This window comes from Plasmodium brasilianum (assembly GCF_023973825.1).
Source record: "Plasmodium brasilianum strain Bolivian I chromosome Unknown PB_00_11, whole genome shotgun sequence".
NCBI lineage: Eukaryota > Apicomplexa > Aconoidasida > Haemosporida > Plasmodiidae > Plasmodium > Plasmodium brasilianum.
In genome coordinates, this window is record NW_027122943.1 from 19,425 (window position 1) to 39,176 (window position 19,752).

The 19,752-nt window shown below is 18.6% G+C and overlaps 2 protein-coding genes and 1 pseudogene across 3 annotated transcripts; all 3 read left to right on the forward strand.

Moving 5' to 3' along the window:
* Positions 1 to 5,260: 5,260 nt before the first annotated feature.
* MKS88_000260 (fam-m protein) lies at positions 5,261 to 5,789 on the forward strand (the record flags this gene model as incomplete). The annotated part of the gene is made up of 2 exons (XM_067219368.1): positions 5,261 to 5,344; positions 5,469 to 5,789. The coding sequence occupies 2 exons, from the start codon at positions 5,261 to 5,263 to the stop codon at positions 5,787 to 5,789; spliced, it is 405 nt and encodes a 134-aa protein (XP_067070298.1).
* A 2,915-nt stretch (positions 5,790 to 8,704) lies between these two features.
* Positions 8,705 to 9,636, forward strand: MKS88_000261 (uncharacterized protein; the record flags this gene model as incomplete). Its single annotated transcript, XM_067219369.1, has 2 exons — positions 8,705 to 8,712; positions 8,871 to 9,636. The coding sequence occupies 2 exons, from the start codon at positions 8,705 to 8,707 to the stop codon at positions 9,634 to 9,636; spliced, it is 774 nt and encodes a 257-aa protein (XP_067070299.1).
* A 2,717-nt stretch (positions 9,637 to 12,353) lies between these two features.
* On the forward strand, positions 12,354 to 13,217 carry MKS88_000262 (annotated as a pseudogene). Its single transcript has 3 exons — positions 12,354 to 12,440; positions 12,719 to 12,879; positions 12,962 to 13,214. Coding segments are annotated over exons 1-3 (501 nt in total).
* Positions 13,218 to 19,752: the final 6,535 nt, after the last annotated feature.

Sequence of the window (19,752 nt, forward strand, 5' to 3'; positions counted from 1 at the left end):
TTTATTAAGAAATAATTATAACAAACTTATTTATACAATATAGTTGAAAGAAATGTAAAATAAATTATACCATTGAAATAAAGAATAAGAACATAATAATTGGAAGTAAAGGAATAGTTTGTTAAATTAGACGAAACAAAATTTATTGAATATTTGTAATTATTTTTCTGTAATATTAGATAGATATATACGAATAAAAAGATTAAAAATATATTATATATATTTTTGATTGTTTATACATTTATCTATAAGGTAATAACTCATTTATTATAATAAATATTTATTTAGTAAACAAAATAAAAAAGGCCATATATTATTTATAATACTTTTTAAGAGGCTGAAAAAATGACATTGAAAATCAATTTAAACTTGTTACCAATGACATAAGTTATATTATAGTATATATATATTATTCCTTATTTTAATGTTTTATTTGAAACAAGTGTATATAAGATAGAGAATGGTCATAAAATTGAAAAAAACAAATATATTAGTAATAAATGCTTGTAATTAAATACTTCATATAAAATATTACGTAATTATTGTTATTTTTAATAAATAATTTATAATAATGAGTTATATTCTAATTTATTTTTATGCTATAATTTATTTATATAATATTTATTTGTTCGCTGTTCTGTTCTTTTTATTTTGATATCTTTGATTTTATCTAATTTTTTTTTTATATATATGTTACTTAATAACAATATACAGAGGATCATATACAGAAAATAATTTATCATATTTTAGAATATATTTTATTTATGTTTCTGTATATGAATGTGTTATATAAATATATGAGAATGTAATTTATATAATGAACATATTATTATGGATTAATATGTGTCAATAAATAAAAAAAATATGTTTTTCTGAAATATTTGAAATCATTTCAATAAAAACTGCTTACATTTAGTTTTAAAATGTTTATATTAAGAATGTATATATATTTTTTTATTTTATAAATATATTAAAATATATTTTGCTTCTTTGTTAATGTATTTTTATTATTTTTTTAAATATATTTTCAGAATTTTTTCATAATACTGCAATTTATGAATTATTTTTATTTTTTAAATATTACAAAATTGATAGCAATTCATATGAACTAATGAAGTTTTCTTCATAATATTATGAATATACTACTTGAATTTTTATTTAAAAGATAATATTTAATATAATAACATTTATATCTTTATGTAAAATATTAACATAATATAAGCTAGTAGAAATGCTAAATGCATAAAAAGTATAATAGCTTATGAGTGGAAAAATATGTAAAAGTAGATGTACATAGACAAATGCACATATTTAAATAATAATTTATAGTTTTTTTTTATTTAATATATACAAAAATACAATGAAAAAGTTTTAGTATGTATTATTATAAAATGATACTTTTTTATTTAAATTTATAGTTCATGTTATTCAATGTAGAGTTAATAATTCTTAAGATATTTTTATAGTGTAAACAGTCTTAAATAATAATACACCTAAAAAATAAAATAAAAAAATTTATTTTTATGTTAATTAAGACTTAATTTTACTAATATATTTTTATTTATGCATATAACTATATAGTCTTATCATATTATATAGGAAACTTATTATATTAAGTATTTTAACGAAAAAGAAATAAGATAAATTTATAAAGAATAATGTAATATAAAATATGTGATATTATTTTAATAATTTAATTAGTGTCATATCATTTTATTGATATAAATAAGATTTTTTTATGTATAATTTATTCTTCATAAAATTCTATTGTTCTGGTATGCATCTTTCAAATTTTGAGATCTCTAATATATAGCATATCTAGTAATTTAATTATCTTACTGTAAAAATTATTATTTATGTAAAAATAGTAAATTATCAGAAGACATGTTGTTAATATTGAGAATTATTATTTGATTTTAATTATACTTTTTCTTATTTACTACATCTACTAAGAATATTACGTTTATTAAATTATTAATTTGTACTTTTTGCTATATTTCTATTCATATAAGAAATATTATATATACTAAGAATTTTAATGTTAAAGAATTACTGGATATTGGTTATTCAGTTAAAACTAATTCTCGTTTATATTTTTATGTCTGTATTACCCACAAATTTGAGTAAAATATTTGTCATTAATTTCAAATATTTTCTTTTTTTTACGTTGTTAAATCTTTTACATGGACCTTAATATAAGAAAAGTTTATAGTTATATTAAAATAATACTCATATTTTATTACATTTGTAGTGCCATTATTAAAAAAAAATTGTTGTAATCATTTTTTTTTTAATTTTGTTTAATATATATTTCTATTTAATTATTTGGGATTTTTATTTTATATGCACCAAGATGTATATACTGAAAACATGCACACTATAATTTTGTAGAATAAATGTTATGTATTACTTTCTGTTAACCGAAAATGAACTATTGTTTTCAGAAAAATTTATCTACATTTGGGTATTTCTTTCACATACATATTTTTATATTTTCTTATTAAAGCTCAAATCAAAGTACAAGTCATGTAATCTAGTATTAATTGCATTTTTGTATGTACAACATCATTTTAACAGGAATTTCTTGTAGTAACATATTAGACATATCGTGTAGAACATTGATATTTTTGAATAAATTAATTTGTAGTGCTAGAAAAAGGGAAACATGAAAAATAATACCTGAATACTAATGTAATTAATGAAAATAAAAATGTAATTTCATACACCATATTTTTAGATGCTGTTTTTTCTTCTGCTAGTAAACTTACAAATAATAATTTTACTGGAATAGTATAACTTATAGATCCATTACCTTCATCTAGTTCATTAATATAGTTTAAGAGCTGTATTCTTATGTGCTACAACATATGATATTTACGAAGTCGATATTTATTATTAAAGTTTTCCAATTATGTACAAAATTTATTGCATTAAGTATAACATATTTATTTAAATGACTATTACATAGTCAATTATATTTTTTAGCATAAGAGCGACGGCTACAATTGTATATGAAATTTGGAAAGATTTTAGAGATAGTGAAACAAATAATTTGTATTAGATATATAAAAAAGCGAAAATTTTCAACAATTTTATATTAGTAAAAATGTAGAAATAATAATCTCTTTAAGTAAATTATATATTAAACCATATAAATAATACAGTACATTCGATAAAAATTAGATTCTTAAATGAATATACCATTTGGAGGGGATATTGGAACTTGTAACTAGTATATCTATGGAAATCATATTTTGTGAAATGAAATTTAATATTGCTTTTTATTTATCATGTTATTTTCGTTCGTATTAAATATTATTAAATAAATATAAAAATGATATAACTTGAAAAGTATATAAAATTTATTGATATATATATAAAGATAATCAATGTAAGTATACATGCTCAATAAGGGAAAATTTAAATATTTCAATGTAAATTAATGTATTTGAGTATGACTTCTTAATTTATAAGATATAAATAATTTAGATAAATATAAAACTTTTTTTAAAAAATATATTAAAAAATGTTTTGGAATAACTTGTGTTACTAACATTGAAGAGAATTAAACTTAAGTAAGTATCCAGAAGAATTTTTTATACAGTGCACTTATTTTTAATAATTTATTTTACAATTTTTTATTTAGGATATTATAAAAATTTTAAGTAGATTAAAGAGCATTATAAATGGAAGCATTAACCAATATTAAGGGTGTTATATGTTCATATTGTTTAAAATACTACGATAACCTAAATAAGAATATTCATAATTGTTATAACAAAGTTAGTATATGAGAAAAAGCAATAAATATATAATAATGTTAATTTATGTATTTTTTAATTTGTTTTTTCGATAACTTAAATAAATTATTTTAGGGTTACCTATTTTTTTCATATTTTTAACTATTCGCATAGTATTGTGAAATTTTTGATGGAAAAAATAATATAAATCTAAATATCGGATGGTTACGATAATATATGATATATATAATATTCTTATAATTATAATTCATATGGTTACAATGCGTAATTAAAGAAATTTTATTGGCATAGTATGTTTAATACTGAAAAAGTATTTTTAATAAAATATTCTTTATTTATATATATATGTAGATTTATGATGATGTATCTGTAAAATGTGTTAATGGAACTAAGTATTTAAAAAAAAAAAATATATATATATATTCGTTATAAAATTATAAATAGAACAATTACTAAATCTTATATTATAGTAGACTATATTGTTATTCATCGTTGTTTGTTATGTACTCATTATGTCCTGCAATTTAATTGTAAATTATTCTCATTTGATATGTTCTTAAATTAATATGCAATATTTCTATATTAATTTTATTTTTAATTTGTTTTCTTATTCTTTTAAAAATTTACCCTTTTATATTTATTTATTTAAAAAATATATACGATGATTAAAGGAAAAACGTTTCATTAAGGTTTAATAACATAAATTATATAAAATTAATATTATAATTTTTAAAAATGATTATACAAAAATAAAAATACAGTCCTCCTTTTGTTTTGAAATATATATTTTTTCATATATTAGATAGTAGCATATAAATTATATTATTTAAATACAATATGAGCTATAAAAGACTTTATACACTTATGAAGAAACTAAAGTATTTATCATAATTTTTATTACATAAATGTTATTTTTTTTCATTTTTTATTGTTATATTATTATAATAGCTTACATTTTATTGTAAGTTACTATCTTTTTCAAAGTATAATATTTATTAAATTAGAATTAATAGTGGAGTAATATCTTTATGATTTGTACTTTTTGTATTAACTTATAGAATAATGTATGATCTATATTCTCTACGTTCAATATTCTATATATACTCAATAACTCAAAATAATAGGAAACCTCATATTCTTACTTTGATTATTATGAAGCGTATTTAAAAAAATACTACATAATAATTGCACTTAATCAAATAATTAAATAATATATTTAGAATATTTATAAATGGATTCAAATTATTTTATTCAAATGAAAATTAATTTTTTTTTATAATAATATTAAGATACACATAATATAATATATTTTTAAAGTTATGTTTTTTTTTATATATTGTAAAAACAATAATAACTATATACATTTTATTACGTACTTACAAAGGAATAATAAAAAAAAATTTTTTGAATAAATAAAGATTCATTTATTAGTAGAAATATGTTATATAATTTAAATTTTTTTCTTTACTAATTATATCAGTATAATAAAAGTATATATAATGGAAAAGCCAATGAAGTTATTCTTATTTAATGAAATTTTTTTTTTTATAATTTCAACTTGGATTCTAAATTTTGAAAATGATGTAGCATTAAAACATTATTTTAATTTATATGTATTTTTTATATATTTTGTTCTTTTTTTTTAATTGCGAACTTTTAAAAAAATATTTTTTTTTAATTAAAAAAATATATTCTTATCATTTTTAGATTTCATTTAACAAAATATTGGATGTGAACTATAACCTTGGTAAGAAATTAGACATAAAGAATTACAGATTACTAGCAAAATATAAGCAGACCAAGGATTCAAATAGTGCAAGTTTAAAAGATGATATACCTAATAATAGAGGTTTTTCTCAAAGAGATATATTTAATAAAGAAGAAGACACACTGAAACACAAAATATCAAATAAAAGTTCTCTGAATAAGGCGCAATATTATACAGAAGTAATAAATCATAATAAAGGAATGTTTGATGGAAAACATTTCCATTTTCAAAAAAAGTGGATAAAAAAAAAAAGATTATGATTATTTTCTTGAGAAAAACGGGAGAATTGGTGATATAGATTTAAAAAAAATAAAATTTAGGAATTATGAATTTGGAGTTGCTATACTTTTTCTTTTTTTCGTGTTGGGAATAGGATACACCATATTACAAGGATTAGGATACTTGGAAACTGTCGCGAAATGATCATGGAATCAATAAAAAGCGTTTTTGAGTTAAAAGAAAGTATCCCAGTACCATCCTATACTTATCCATTATTATTTTCTATACTTCTTTTTATATTAGCTATTATAATAGTAGTAGGAATTACAAAGATCTTAATAAATAATGAAAAATATAAAAAAATTAAGTTTATGACTGAGTAAAATGAATAATATAGAATATATATTATTCTATGAAGAAGTCTTCAATATGAAGTCATGTATGTAAGATTCTTAGTGGTATATTATTAATAAGCATACCTGGAATTGTCATAATGTTACGAATGTACGTTTGCATACATAGTTTTTTATTTAACAACAAAAAAAAAATTATGTTTTTCTTTTGTTTGGGGATTTTAATGTTCTTATGTTTATAAATGTGTATACTAAATTATTATATAAGTTGAATTAAATATATATAACCTAATGCTTATATTTATGTAGTTAAATATATTTCTATGGAAAATATATATTTGTTTTTTAAGGCAAATATAGAATATTATAATTCATATATATTTATAGAACTGTGATAAAAAGATTAGTAATAAAAAGTGATTCTTTCTATTTTTAACCTTTTATTACAATAAAATTATTATTTGTTTTTTATATTAATTAGTATGTGTCATTATATTAAAATTAACCAAAAATATATCTTTTTTAGAATTTTATAAAATGTAGTGAATGAATTTTATTATAGTGATATTTATATATACATATATTTTTTTTCTTTAAATTTAAACTGTTATTCTATAAAATAAATTTATGAGAAATGTGAAAGAAGAAACCTTATTTGTAAAGATATTTTTATCAGATATAATTCTGTTTTCATCATATAAATGTGAAATTATAAATATATAATAAAATAATATCCTTTCTATTTATAGAATATATTAAAATATTTTCTAAATTATATATCCTGAATTTTTACAATTATATGAAAATTTATACGTATATATCCCTGTACAAGTATGCTACATTGTGGTGTTAATTAAATTTTACATAATTATCAATACATATGTATTATAGTGAATATTTATAAATAAATATACTATATATTGTTATCATTCTCTATATTATTATAGGACTAAAATAAGAAAATATATTTAATCATATATTAATACATAGCATATATAAATATTTTTATTTTTTCTTTGACATAATTGTAAATATCAAAAAATGTGATATATAAATATAATTTTAATTTTCATCAATATTTCAAGAATAAATATTTTTTTTTCTGTTTTTTTTAATTATTTATGGGTATTTATTTATGTATTTTAGTTGTAATTTATTGTTTTCCATAAATATATTAATTAATATTTAATATTATTTTAAATATACATAAAAATATAAATAGATTATATTGACAGTTACTAATTCATTCATATTTATAACAATAATAGTTTAAATAAATTAAAAAAAAAAAAATTTTGTTTTATGCATATAAACCATAAATACAGGTTTATATTTTTACTTTACGGATAATAAGTTGTCAACATGTATATGTGTAATTTTAATCTTAGTAGTAACAGTATGCAGAGTATTACTAGTTTTATGTATTTGTTTAGTGTTAAATAAATAAGGAAATAACAATATTTATTATTTCATTACAATAATTTCGTAGTTGTTTATACACTTTTATTTATAGGTTTATTCTAAATAACTGTGATAATGTACATTGATGAAAAAAGTGATATCTATATAGGTCAATGTCAAAATTAAGATTATGAATTAATGAAGTATATTACGGTAATAATATTTTTAATACACGATTTACAATATTTTTATTTTTTATTATATTATAATATATTGATACGTGAAAATGCATATGTAAGTAGAAATTATATAATAAATAAAGTCCGTAAATTTTAAAATATCTTATTCTTATATAATGATATAAATTAAACTTAAATTTGTGATTTTCTAAAATTGTTATACAATAATAAAAAATTATAATTTATTCATATATAAAATATATATTGTTGTATATATATGGTAATATAACATAAATTCAATTTTTTAAAAATATTATTTACTATTAAAGTATAAAAGTGTTATAATTAAAATATCATAAAATATTTAACAAAATATTTTTTACAGCATTTATTATACTATTATAATAATTAATATTATTTGACTATAGTAACTTATTTTTAAAAAATATAATGTTAATTAGTAACAGAAAAACATCATTAAAAAATGTTTTTATAATCTGAATAAACAGAGCAAAAAATTATCTATATTCTCTACATTCTATATATTCCATTATCCATATAAACCCAATATAGACAATGATTAAGAAAACTTATATATTTTTTTATTTTATTTTTAAAAGGATAATAAAAGAATTACTTAGGTAATATAATATATTAAATAATTACTTTTTGTCATTTGAATAATTATAAATAAATGTACATTATTTCATTTTAATGATAATTCGACTATTTAAAATAAAATTAATATAGAACTTATATAAAAAAAAAGATATATTTCGTTATATTTGTTGTACGAAGCATTTGATTTATAAAATTTTTATTATTATACAGAAAATATTAAAAAAAATTTATAAGGATAAGTATAGCTTCCATTATCCTTAGAATTGTATTATATTATATTTAATATTTTGCTTAGTACGTTACAATATTATAAATATAAATTATGGAAAAAAAATATTAAGTTACCCTTATTTATTAATGTTGCTTCTTTTATCTTTTTAATTTGTATATGGAATTTCACCAATGATGTGGTATGAAAATAATATTTAAGATTATTTGTATTATACAATTTCTCTGCGTTTTATTTTCATTTACATTTTTTTTTAGCAAGAAATTATATATATCTTAAATAATATATATTTGCGTTGTTTTTTTAGTGTATTCTTAATAAATATTTGGACAAATACAGTAATCATGATAATAAATTATGTAGAAAAACATGCCGATTACTAGGAAACTGTAAAGGAGATAATTATTCAGCTATGAAAGAATTAAAAGAGGAGATGCCAAATAATACTGTGAAGGAAAAAAAGGACATCTATATTTATGAGAATGAACCTAAAAAGGAAATGAAACAAACAAATAGAAATTTATTAAGTAAATATGTAGAGAACAAACAAGATATGAAAAATAAATCATGTATATTTGAAACAAGAAAATATTCTCGTTTGGAAAAAAAAATATTCAATGAACTTGATTATGAAGATTTCCTTAAAAATAACAGAACTATTAGTGATAAGTTGTACAAAAAAATAATGAGAAAAAAATGCGGAAAGCGATTTTCTTTACCTTTATTATTGTTATCGGTGTTATTAGTATCTCTCATTTTAGATTTATCTTGGGGTTTTGGACTTGTAAGAGGATTGTATGAGGTAATATTACATTTTTCGTCTCCAGTTTCATCAAAATTTGGGAGTACTGTAACTATAAAAATTTCTCCAGTCATACGATCTTTATATGATTCTTTGACTAATTCTCCTTTTAAATGGTTGTTCGATAATATAGTATATATAAAAGAGAAACAGCGGTATGTGAACTATTGTGTATCAAATTTTTTTTCCATCATAATATATTTCATACCATTTATTATATTAGGTGTCACACTTATATTAGCGCTAGTTTATTATCATAAAAAAGTTAAAAAATTTGAAAAAATTAAGTTCAGAAAAAGATAAAATGTATATTGAGGAACATGTTTCCTTTCATAATAACAGTAATCACCACGAATTGATATTCACAATATGTATAGTGATATGCCTATTAAATCGCCCATAATCTTTTAATATTTATGTGTGAGATTACATATATTTGACATTTTTTGATAAACGTCTTTAAAAAAATACGTTTACAATTTTTTTTTTTATTTGCATTCTTTAAGGTTTTTAATTATTTAGTTTAAGTTATCATTTCAGTTTAATCGCATATTATGAACTAATATATATTTTTTTGTTTTGTATAGATTTTTTTGAAATATATGTGCTCGAGTGTTATAATAAATATTTATTAGAACAATTAATATATTATTACACATTCTTTGTATTAATTCATATCTGTGTTACAAATAATACTACATTCTATTTTATTATCTTATTATAGCGTAAAATGATTATTTGTTTATTTATTTAGAAATTTTTTTAATTATTTTTAAACTAAAAAGCAATATGTCCTGTTTTATGATTAATGTCTCAAAGAGAAAGTACTTTTTTAGAATGTTATATATTTATATATTTATATATATATATACATATTATATAAAAAACAACTTAATATATATTATTCTATAGTAAATGTTTTATGAGGAATATATTACAAAACAATTTCAATGCAAAATTATTTTTAACACATATTAAGATATTTATGAATATTATAAAAGTTTAGATATAAATATATAATTAAATGATATCTTTATTAAATATGGAATATTTATAACAATTCGATAACGCTTCATTTATAGGTCTCTACAGATAAATGTTAAGTTAAATTAATTTATCATTTTATAATTGCAGTTAGTTGCGCTGTTGATTCAATATTGTAAGGATCAAATAAATATATATTATATTGAAATTATATGAATATATATAATATATACATATTTTAGTTTTTATATTATTAAAATATTGAATTATTGAATTAAGCATAATTACATATTAATGGACAATATACATAAATATTTTATTCTTTTTCCATAATAGTAAAATTTTAAGTGCATTTACATATAGATATAAATATCTAAATTATAGTGAACTGTAATAAAAAATATATATATTTCTGAAATAATACAATTATATATATATATATATATATATATATATATATATATTCTATGTTTTGCACGTGCCTATATATATTAAGTAAAAACATACTATTATTTTATAGATGTATAAGTATATATATATATATATAATATTAAAAATTAATAAATTCTTTAAATTAATAAATATTTATTAAACAGAATATGAATGAACTAAATAATTTTCGTATAAATATTGTATACCTATGTAACATTGTTTTCATATGTTAATTTTAATAATATGTATTAAACGTTTATTCTACTTTTTTTTATATGCCAAATTAGGCAAGTGTAATATATTATGTTACTCATGCAAGATTTTTGCAAGATACATTCATTTGTAAAAATAATTTTTTAGTTGATTCAAATGAAAATTATAATGCAATATTAATATACGTCCTTATTTGAAAATCTAAATGAACTTCAAAATGTATTATTTAATCAATTAAATAAAGAATTTATATACATTTTTATCTGAGAAATATGCTTAGAACCACAAGAAAATGAGAAAAACATACATCGACATAAGCCCCTTGAAGAGTTAAAAATATCGATAATTTTAAAAAAGAAATATATATTTTTTTTTATTGTTATGATTAAATATTAATATAATTTGTTAACACATTTTATATCAAGTAAATAACACGTATATGAGTAGATATATGGAAAAATTATATTGTGAAAATATGTTTTTTTTTTTTTTTTTAAATATATTAATATTTTTTCTTTATGAATAAAAATAATTAAGTAAAAATAAAAAAATTAAGAAAATGAATATAAATACTTTTCATCTAGAAATATTCCTAAGAATAGAATTTCATTAAATATTGCAATTTTCAAAAATTATTATATAAAAATATAAAAGAATACCTTATTTACTTTTAGAATACATATCCTTAAATAGATTATGTAGTACCATATAAATTTGACTTACTAAAAGCATTATACTCACTAACAAATTGCATTCTCTTAAATAGGAACTAGAGAATGAATTACAGTTAACATAGAATAATATGTTTCTTTTATCTTTTGTTATTATTATTATATTATTATAATAATTTACATTATATTAATAATATTACCTTTGTCCAAAACACTTATTTATAAAATTATAATTATTTAAAGGAAAGTATTCTTAAAATTATTAATTATTATCTTAATAAAGAGAGGAATGTATTACATATATATTTTCTACAATCTATATAGTACATAAATTGAATATTTACATATTATAAGAAATCACATCTTTATGTCCTAATTTTTTCTGTATATAAAAAATAAAAGAATTATTTAACTAGTGCACCGTGTTAAATAAAAAAATTGCATATTTTAAATATTTATGAATCAAAGAAAATTATTTCTTTTAATAGAAGTGAGTTTTTTTTTAATAATATTATAATGAAAATTATATAACATATTTTTAATCTTATTTTACTTTGTATTTGTGGTAAAATTAATTATTGCTAATATATTTTACTAAATGCTTATTAATAAATAATAAAAATAATAATTTAAATATATATTTCATTGTTTATCATTAGAAATATATTATATCATTATTAATTTTTTCCTTTGTACATTAGAATATTAAAGATTTACATAATGGAACAAAAAATTAAATCAATCATACATATTAAAATTGCTTTGTTTATCCTCTTAATGTGGATATGTTATTTTAACATTGTCATGGTATGCTGATATTATATAAGTGTATTCGATTTATTAGAATATTTTTTATTTTAGTTTTATGAACACTACTTTTTAGGTTTACTTTATTTTCCCTTTTAAATAAAATATATTTATATTAAAAATTTCTTTTTCACAGAGAACTTTTAATACATTCTCAGATAATAAGTGTATACATAATACAAAATTAATTATAATTAATTATCGAATACTAGGAAAATATAAAAATGATAATGATTCGCAAATTGTGGGGTTAAAAGAAAATACATCAATCAATGCAGAATACGGAAAAAAAAAATATGTCTAAGAAGAAAAATGGGAGCAATCGAAAAAACGAAAAATCTAATAGAAAATTATTAAATAAGTCTCATTATTATACAGAAGTTATAGATTATAATAATGGAATGTTTGATGGAAAAAATTTCCATTTTGAAAAAAAATGGTTAAGGAAAAAAGATTATGATGATTCTCTAGAAAAACAAAGAAGAATTTCTCATATATCTTTAAAAAAAAATAAAATTTAGAAGTTACGGATTTGCAGTTGTTATATTTTTTCTATTTTTCTTGTTTGGAATAGGAATGCCAATATTACATGGGTTAGGGCCCTTGAAAGATATGTTGGAATCTGAAGAAGAATTAATAGTTGCTAAAAAACATTACTTTTATCTAATGTTATTTGCTATAATTATTATAGTGTTAGGGTTAACACTTATAATGACAATACCTAAAATCTTAAGAAATAATGAAAAATATAGAAGAATTAAGTTAATGAATGAGTAAAATGTATATTAAGTTGTATGCATTTTTCTGAAAGGAATTTGTCAATATGAAGTAATATATGAAATATATATAGTAATATATTTTTATAAAGCATACTTATAATTGCTATAATTATATAAATATACGATTATAAAATTGATTGTTTCTACATACAAAAGGATTGTAAATATATACTTATACTTTCCGTGAATTTGAATGTTTTAATATTTTTAAATGTATGTTATAAATTATCGTTTCTTCTTACCTATATATTATTAATTTTTATATACAATTTTTTTATATAAATACACTTTAATGAAAAATGTATATATGTTTTTTGAAATGAATATGTATAGCATAATTTCTATAATCATATTTATGTCGTGTTCCTATTTATATTGTAACTATAAATAATGCTTTTATATATATTTTTGGATTTTTCTTTTTGTAGGCAAACTGATCATTTGTTGTTATAATTAGAAAAATATTTAACTAACCTTATATTAAAATAGATTTCTCTTACTTAGTGCATGATTAAACGAACTGAATAATGTTTCATTGTATCGACATATATGTATATATATTTCTTAAACATAAAAGGAAATTTTATGTTTATTCTACAAATAAATTTTATGATGAATAAATTGTGACATATGTATTTTTAAAATCCATTTTAACATGAATTTAATTTTTTTTTAAGCATTTACATATAATATTATAAATATGATATAAAATAATATTATTTTTAAATTATGTTCTTAGTTCAGGGATTACGGTTAATATTATAATATTACTTTTGTTTCTATTATATTGTATTAACTAGTGTACATTATTAAGTATAAAATTAATGCCTTTTTAAAAGTACCATATAAACTTCAAAAATATAAAAAATTGAACTGTTCTTTTATTTATCTATGTAAAAAAACGTGTTACAAAATTAATTTGAATGTTAAAAAAGTTTTTTATTTTGTAGAAGGGTTTTTTTATTTAAATCTTATATTTTTAATATATAATTTAAAGAGCTTATTTTATTAATTAAATTATTTTTTTATAAAAAATAAATTAATAAAAAGCTCAATTCATAGTTGAATTAAGTAAATGTTTTTCATATATCAATTATGTTAATAATATTGCAAGTTGTTATTACATAAATATGTTAGTAGTGAAAAGATATTTTATAATTGTTATAATATATTTTTATATGTATTATATATTGAAGTTAGTAATGTAAATATATATATATATATATAGTTTACCAAATTATTACAATAAAATTAAAAACACTTATTAGAAAAATGCAACAAAATATATAGTTTCTTTTTATGTATTAGAAGTATAAATGACGTGATTTGCACTTCATTCCCTAATAAATTTATGATTACTATAAATAAATGATAATGAAAAATAATGTTGAGTATCTACATATTATAAAAAATTTTGAATTTATAATTTTTATATGAAAATGTTAATATTTCTGTATGCCGGTATAATTTCAATATTACCAATTTTTTATTTAATTATTTTATTTTTCATATCAAGTACAATGTGAAAAACCTTATATCTAATTAACAATTAATATTAATGTATATAGTAATATCCATGGATATACATAATTACCTGTGAAAATTAAATATAGTAAGTAATCTGAAATTTCTAATTTACAAATTGTTGCATCAACTGAAATTTTTATGTGATCATTAATGGAAATTCCTTATTTTAAAATAGCACATGCTTAGCAATGTAAAGTTAAGGTGCTCTATAGAGACAATAAAAATGAAATTCTATGAGAATCCTCAAGAAAAGAAGAATTATCTTTAATATTTCTTATTCCTCACATATTAATATATTTCTTGTTATTATAATTATGGGAATATTTGTCGTACTTTTCCTTTTATATAAAGTAAATAAAAATGAAATATAAAAACATATATACACTATGTTACTATTATAGTTTACTATATGGTAAAATTTTTAATTATACAATAATTTTATATATGCTTTTTGTTTATTATATATATCTATTTGTTTAATCCCCTGTGATTTTACATATATAAAATTGTGTTAAAAGTAAAAAAAAAAACTAAGAATAATTCTCGAGTAGAACATATTTATGAATTGACAATTAATGGGAAACTCTCTTCCCACTCAAATTTTAGTAACAGAAAGATTCATGTTTCTTTTCTTCATGTATAAATTTCTTGCCTTTAATGTAAAATATAATATATCAGTTGAAGTTTAGAACGTCAAAATCGTTGAATACTAGTATAAATTTGTAATTGTATTTAATTGCAATGGATTAACTAATAATAATAATTATAAATAAAATATATATATTTTTTTTATTTTTTGAATAATATTGATTTGTATATATACACTTGTAGATAGTATAAAAAATTATCCTTATTAAATAAAGATTATTTATAACTGTTTACCAAATTATATATTATGTATCTAAGCAATTAAAAGGAAGATTTGGAATTATTTATTATTAATCTTAATTTTGTCGTTAATTACCTTATGATATGACTAATTTAATATATATTATATTGAAAACTTATCAATAAATGAAATATATATTCTTTTTTATTTTTGACATTATTATAATATTAAATAGCTCATTTAGATGCAAACATCTTCTAACAGGTAATATGTGTCACTTTTTTTTTTCCCTCTTACATAATAATAAAATTTTAAATATTTATATATATCTGTAAAAAGATGAATTGACATTATTGGTAATGAATAAATATATTTTACATCAACAAATATAAAATAATATGTAAGTATTTTTATATATGTATTTCCTATTTTTAATAAATTCAGATATATAAAAGAGCTAATATGGCGTTAAAAATATAAATAAGTATATATAATTGATGATAAAAATTAATAATGCATTTATATATATAAGGATCATTTTTTAAATAAAATTAAATTAAAAAAAATATATTGTTTATTTTTGTATGATTTATATTCAGATAACTTTTTATTTTTTAACTACATAAGTTTTAATTAACTGAATACAAATATTACCATATTTTTTACATCAGGTTTAGCTAAATATATATATAATGTATATGATAGCGTATACAAATATTTTGGTAGTTATAACGATGGATAAATTTATTTTATTAAATCCGTAGTCTTATGGATTATAATGAAAATTAGAATACCTAGTTAATATGCACGTTATTTATCACATTTATTTGGAATTAAAAAGTGCTTTTTAGACAGTGTAATAGCACATGTATATTTATTTGTTTGCAAAAATATACTAAAGAGATGGAGAACATTAGTATAATATATACGAAAAATTATTGGTGGAGAAAGTGAACAGATTGCCAATAGAAATTTTAATAAAAATATGTTTATGTGTATGCTTGTTTTCTAGAATTAAGGATTACATTAGTTTATTAAAATATTTCCTTGTGTATATTTAATATATATGTTTATGTAAAATAATTATATAATGATAATATATTTTTTTTAGTTCAATTTGTAAGATATAAAAAAAGAAATGGGATAAAAAATAGAAAAATATTAAGTTAAGCTATTTGATAATGTTACATATTTAGGTGTATAAAGAAAATAAGATAAGTAAATATTATGTTAAAATATAATGTATAAAATTATGCAAGTTATATCATTAGTTATATGTTCAAACATAAGTATACATGGTAATATGTACTAAAAATATAAATATATTTTAATTTTTTTTTTTGTTTTTTCCATTTCAAGTCAATTATGTCTTAATTTTCATTAAGCCACAAATATTTATTAATACGTTTAATAAGAAATATACTTTTTATATGGAAACAATTGAAAAATACAGTTAAATTAAAGGGAAAATAACTCTGGAAGCTAGAAAATAGAGAAATATTACAAAAGGGTTGTTTAATATACATTATAAGTTAAATATGTATCTTAACAATTATATAATGAATAGGAAAATTATGGTAATAAAAAATTTTTATAGAATTAATAATATTTATTTTTCATGTAATTAATTTCATTTTTCAGTGCTGTTAATTTTTCATTTATTGTATATGTATAATATACATGAAGATTAAAGTGTGACATAAATTTCTTATTTACTGAAAGAATCCATGTATAAAGATAATAAAACCTTATGAGTATATATAAGTTTAAAAAAGCAATTCATGTTGAATAATTCACTATAAAAAAAAAAAAAAAATTTTTATGAATCCGCACTTTGTTAAGTTTTTAATTTTTCCATGTTATTATTTAACGTATATATATATATATGTACTTTTATTTCTATTTTAACTTTTTTTGTATTTCTTGAATTACATACTTATATATTCAAAACATTCTTTATCTAACTTTATTGTTCTTTCTGTACATTACTGGACTTTCTCTTTTTTCTTTTTTTTTATATTAATACCTTAAAAAATAAAATTAGGAAATAAAAAAGTATTATATTTCAATGGACTTGTTTCGTGTATGAATTTTTAAAAATATAAAAAAGTAGAATTTACGTTTTTCCATTGAGACAATGTCGCTGAATTGAGAACATAACATTGGTTTTCAATAAAATTGGTTTTGATATATATAGTTGTAAAAATTATTATATGTTCTTTGCTAAATGCATTATTCTTCATTATAGAATTATGAATGAACTGAATATGATTGAAGAAATTTTAAAAAAAAGAAAAAATATTAATTGTTATAATTATAATTACACATATGTAAGCATTGGCAATGTGAATATCAAGAATATCATGCTTGCTATTATTTAGGTTACATATATCTTAATCAATAAGACATAATCATCGTGAAAAAATGTTAAGATGAAAAATAATTGAACGGAGGATACAAAAATGATGTATTACAAGGCCATAAATATGTAACATTAAAATAATTGAAAATTAGAAAAATAAGATGAATAAAAGCAACATAAAGTTTGATTAGAAATGAAACCAAATATATAAGTAAAAGAAAATTATAAAACAATTCTTCTCTCTTTTTTTCTAGTTCGTGTAGAAATAATAAGGGTATAAAAAAAGTACATGGACATACATATAAATGTTTAATGTAAAAGAGTTAAAAAAATAAAAAAAAAGGAAATGTCACTGTTTACAAACTTTTTTTAATTTATTATTTTTTCCTTTATATTATATGAAAAAGCTAAAAGAAAATGTAATGTATCTGTCATAATGTATTTTCTTAGAAATTGGAGATAAAAGAAATGAAAAAAATTATTTTCAAGGAATTTAAATGTATATCACATGATACTATGTGCCTATATGGGCGAACATGTGCATATGTACATACGTATATATAGATAAATATGCGTATATTCCATACGTTAATATGTCCATTTACATATATACACTTAGATACATTCCTATATTACATAAAGTGCATATTTTTTTTTTTTTTTGTACATGGTGAAATGCTTTGATTTATTTGGTCATATTTTTAAAAGTGTTCACGGAAGTATTTTCCTGTGCACATAATGCATTTGATGAAATTACAACAAATAAACGAAATAAAATTCATTTTATATGGCATGCTTAATCTAGTTTATCTTATGAATGAGCTTTATACATATATGTGTAAATGTTTTATATAATATTGTTTCCATCAGAAAAATAATTTTATAATGACTTTAGTGGGCACTTAAATCATTTAAAGAAAAACAAAACCAATAATATATCTATAGTTGGAATATAATTGTATATATATATAACTAAAATATTTAGAGGACAGAATTGTGTGCATATGTATGTACTTTAAAAAAATAGCATTATCTATAAGTGAATGCATAATTATCCTTATAACAAGCGTATGTAAATATAAAATTGTTTTTTTCATGTACTTTCATTAACTGTGATGCCTTTTTATATGGAATATTCGCTAAAGAAGATACATACATATATATATGTATGTATAAAAACGTTTAAATATTGAAAATTTATTCATTCAATATTGCTCACATTATCAATTTATGTTCTCCTGTTGTTGATATGTGCACATAAGAGTACGTATATGTATATAACAAAGAATAAGACGAATAACAAAATACTCACAAATGAGGAGGTAGTATATCACTAGTGCTTCAAGTTCATAGAAATATTTATTTTTTTTATGTTAATAAAATGAAGAACGAAGAAATTAAATATCTAATGCATATTCAAAGGAAAATGTTTAAAATAAGTAGTTGTATAGAAATACAGTTTAGCGACATTCCCATTTTATATTCCATTATATTTGTAATTGAACTCATTATTTCCTTTATTAGTAATTGTTCTAGAGGGTTTTAATCAGTATACTCGCCATTACATCTAAGAAAGCTCAAGGGAAAACATAAAAAATGTAAAAGTAACAATTTTCAGTTCTTAATGTGGAAGAGCGCAAATTATATATGAATATATATGCGTATGGTGGATTTATATAAAAATGCACGAGGTTATAATATTTATCATTCATAAACAAGCATATAAGAAAATATATGGATGTATTAACACAAATTATGTATATGGATATTAACTGTGCATACTTGCATATAATGAATTTGTTCATATGGAAATGA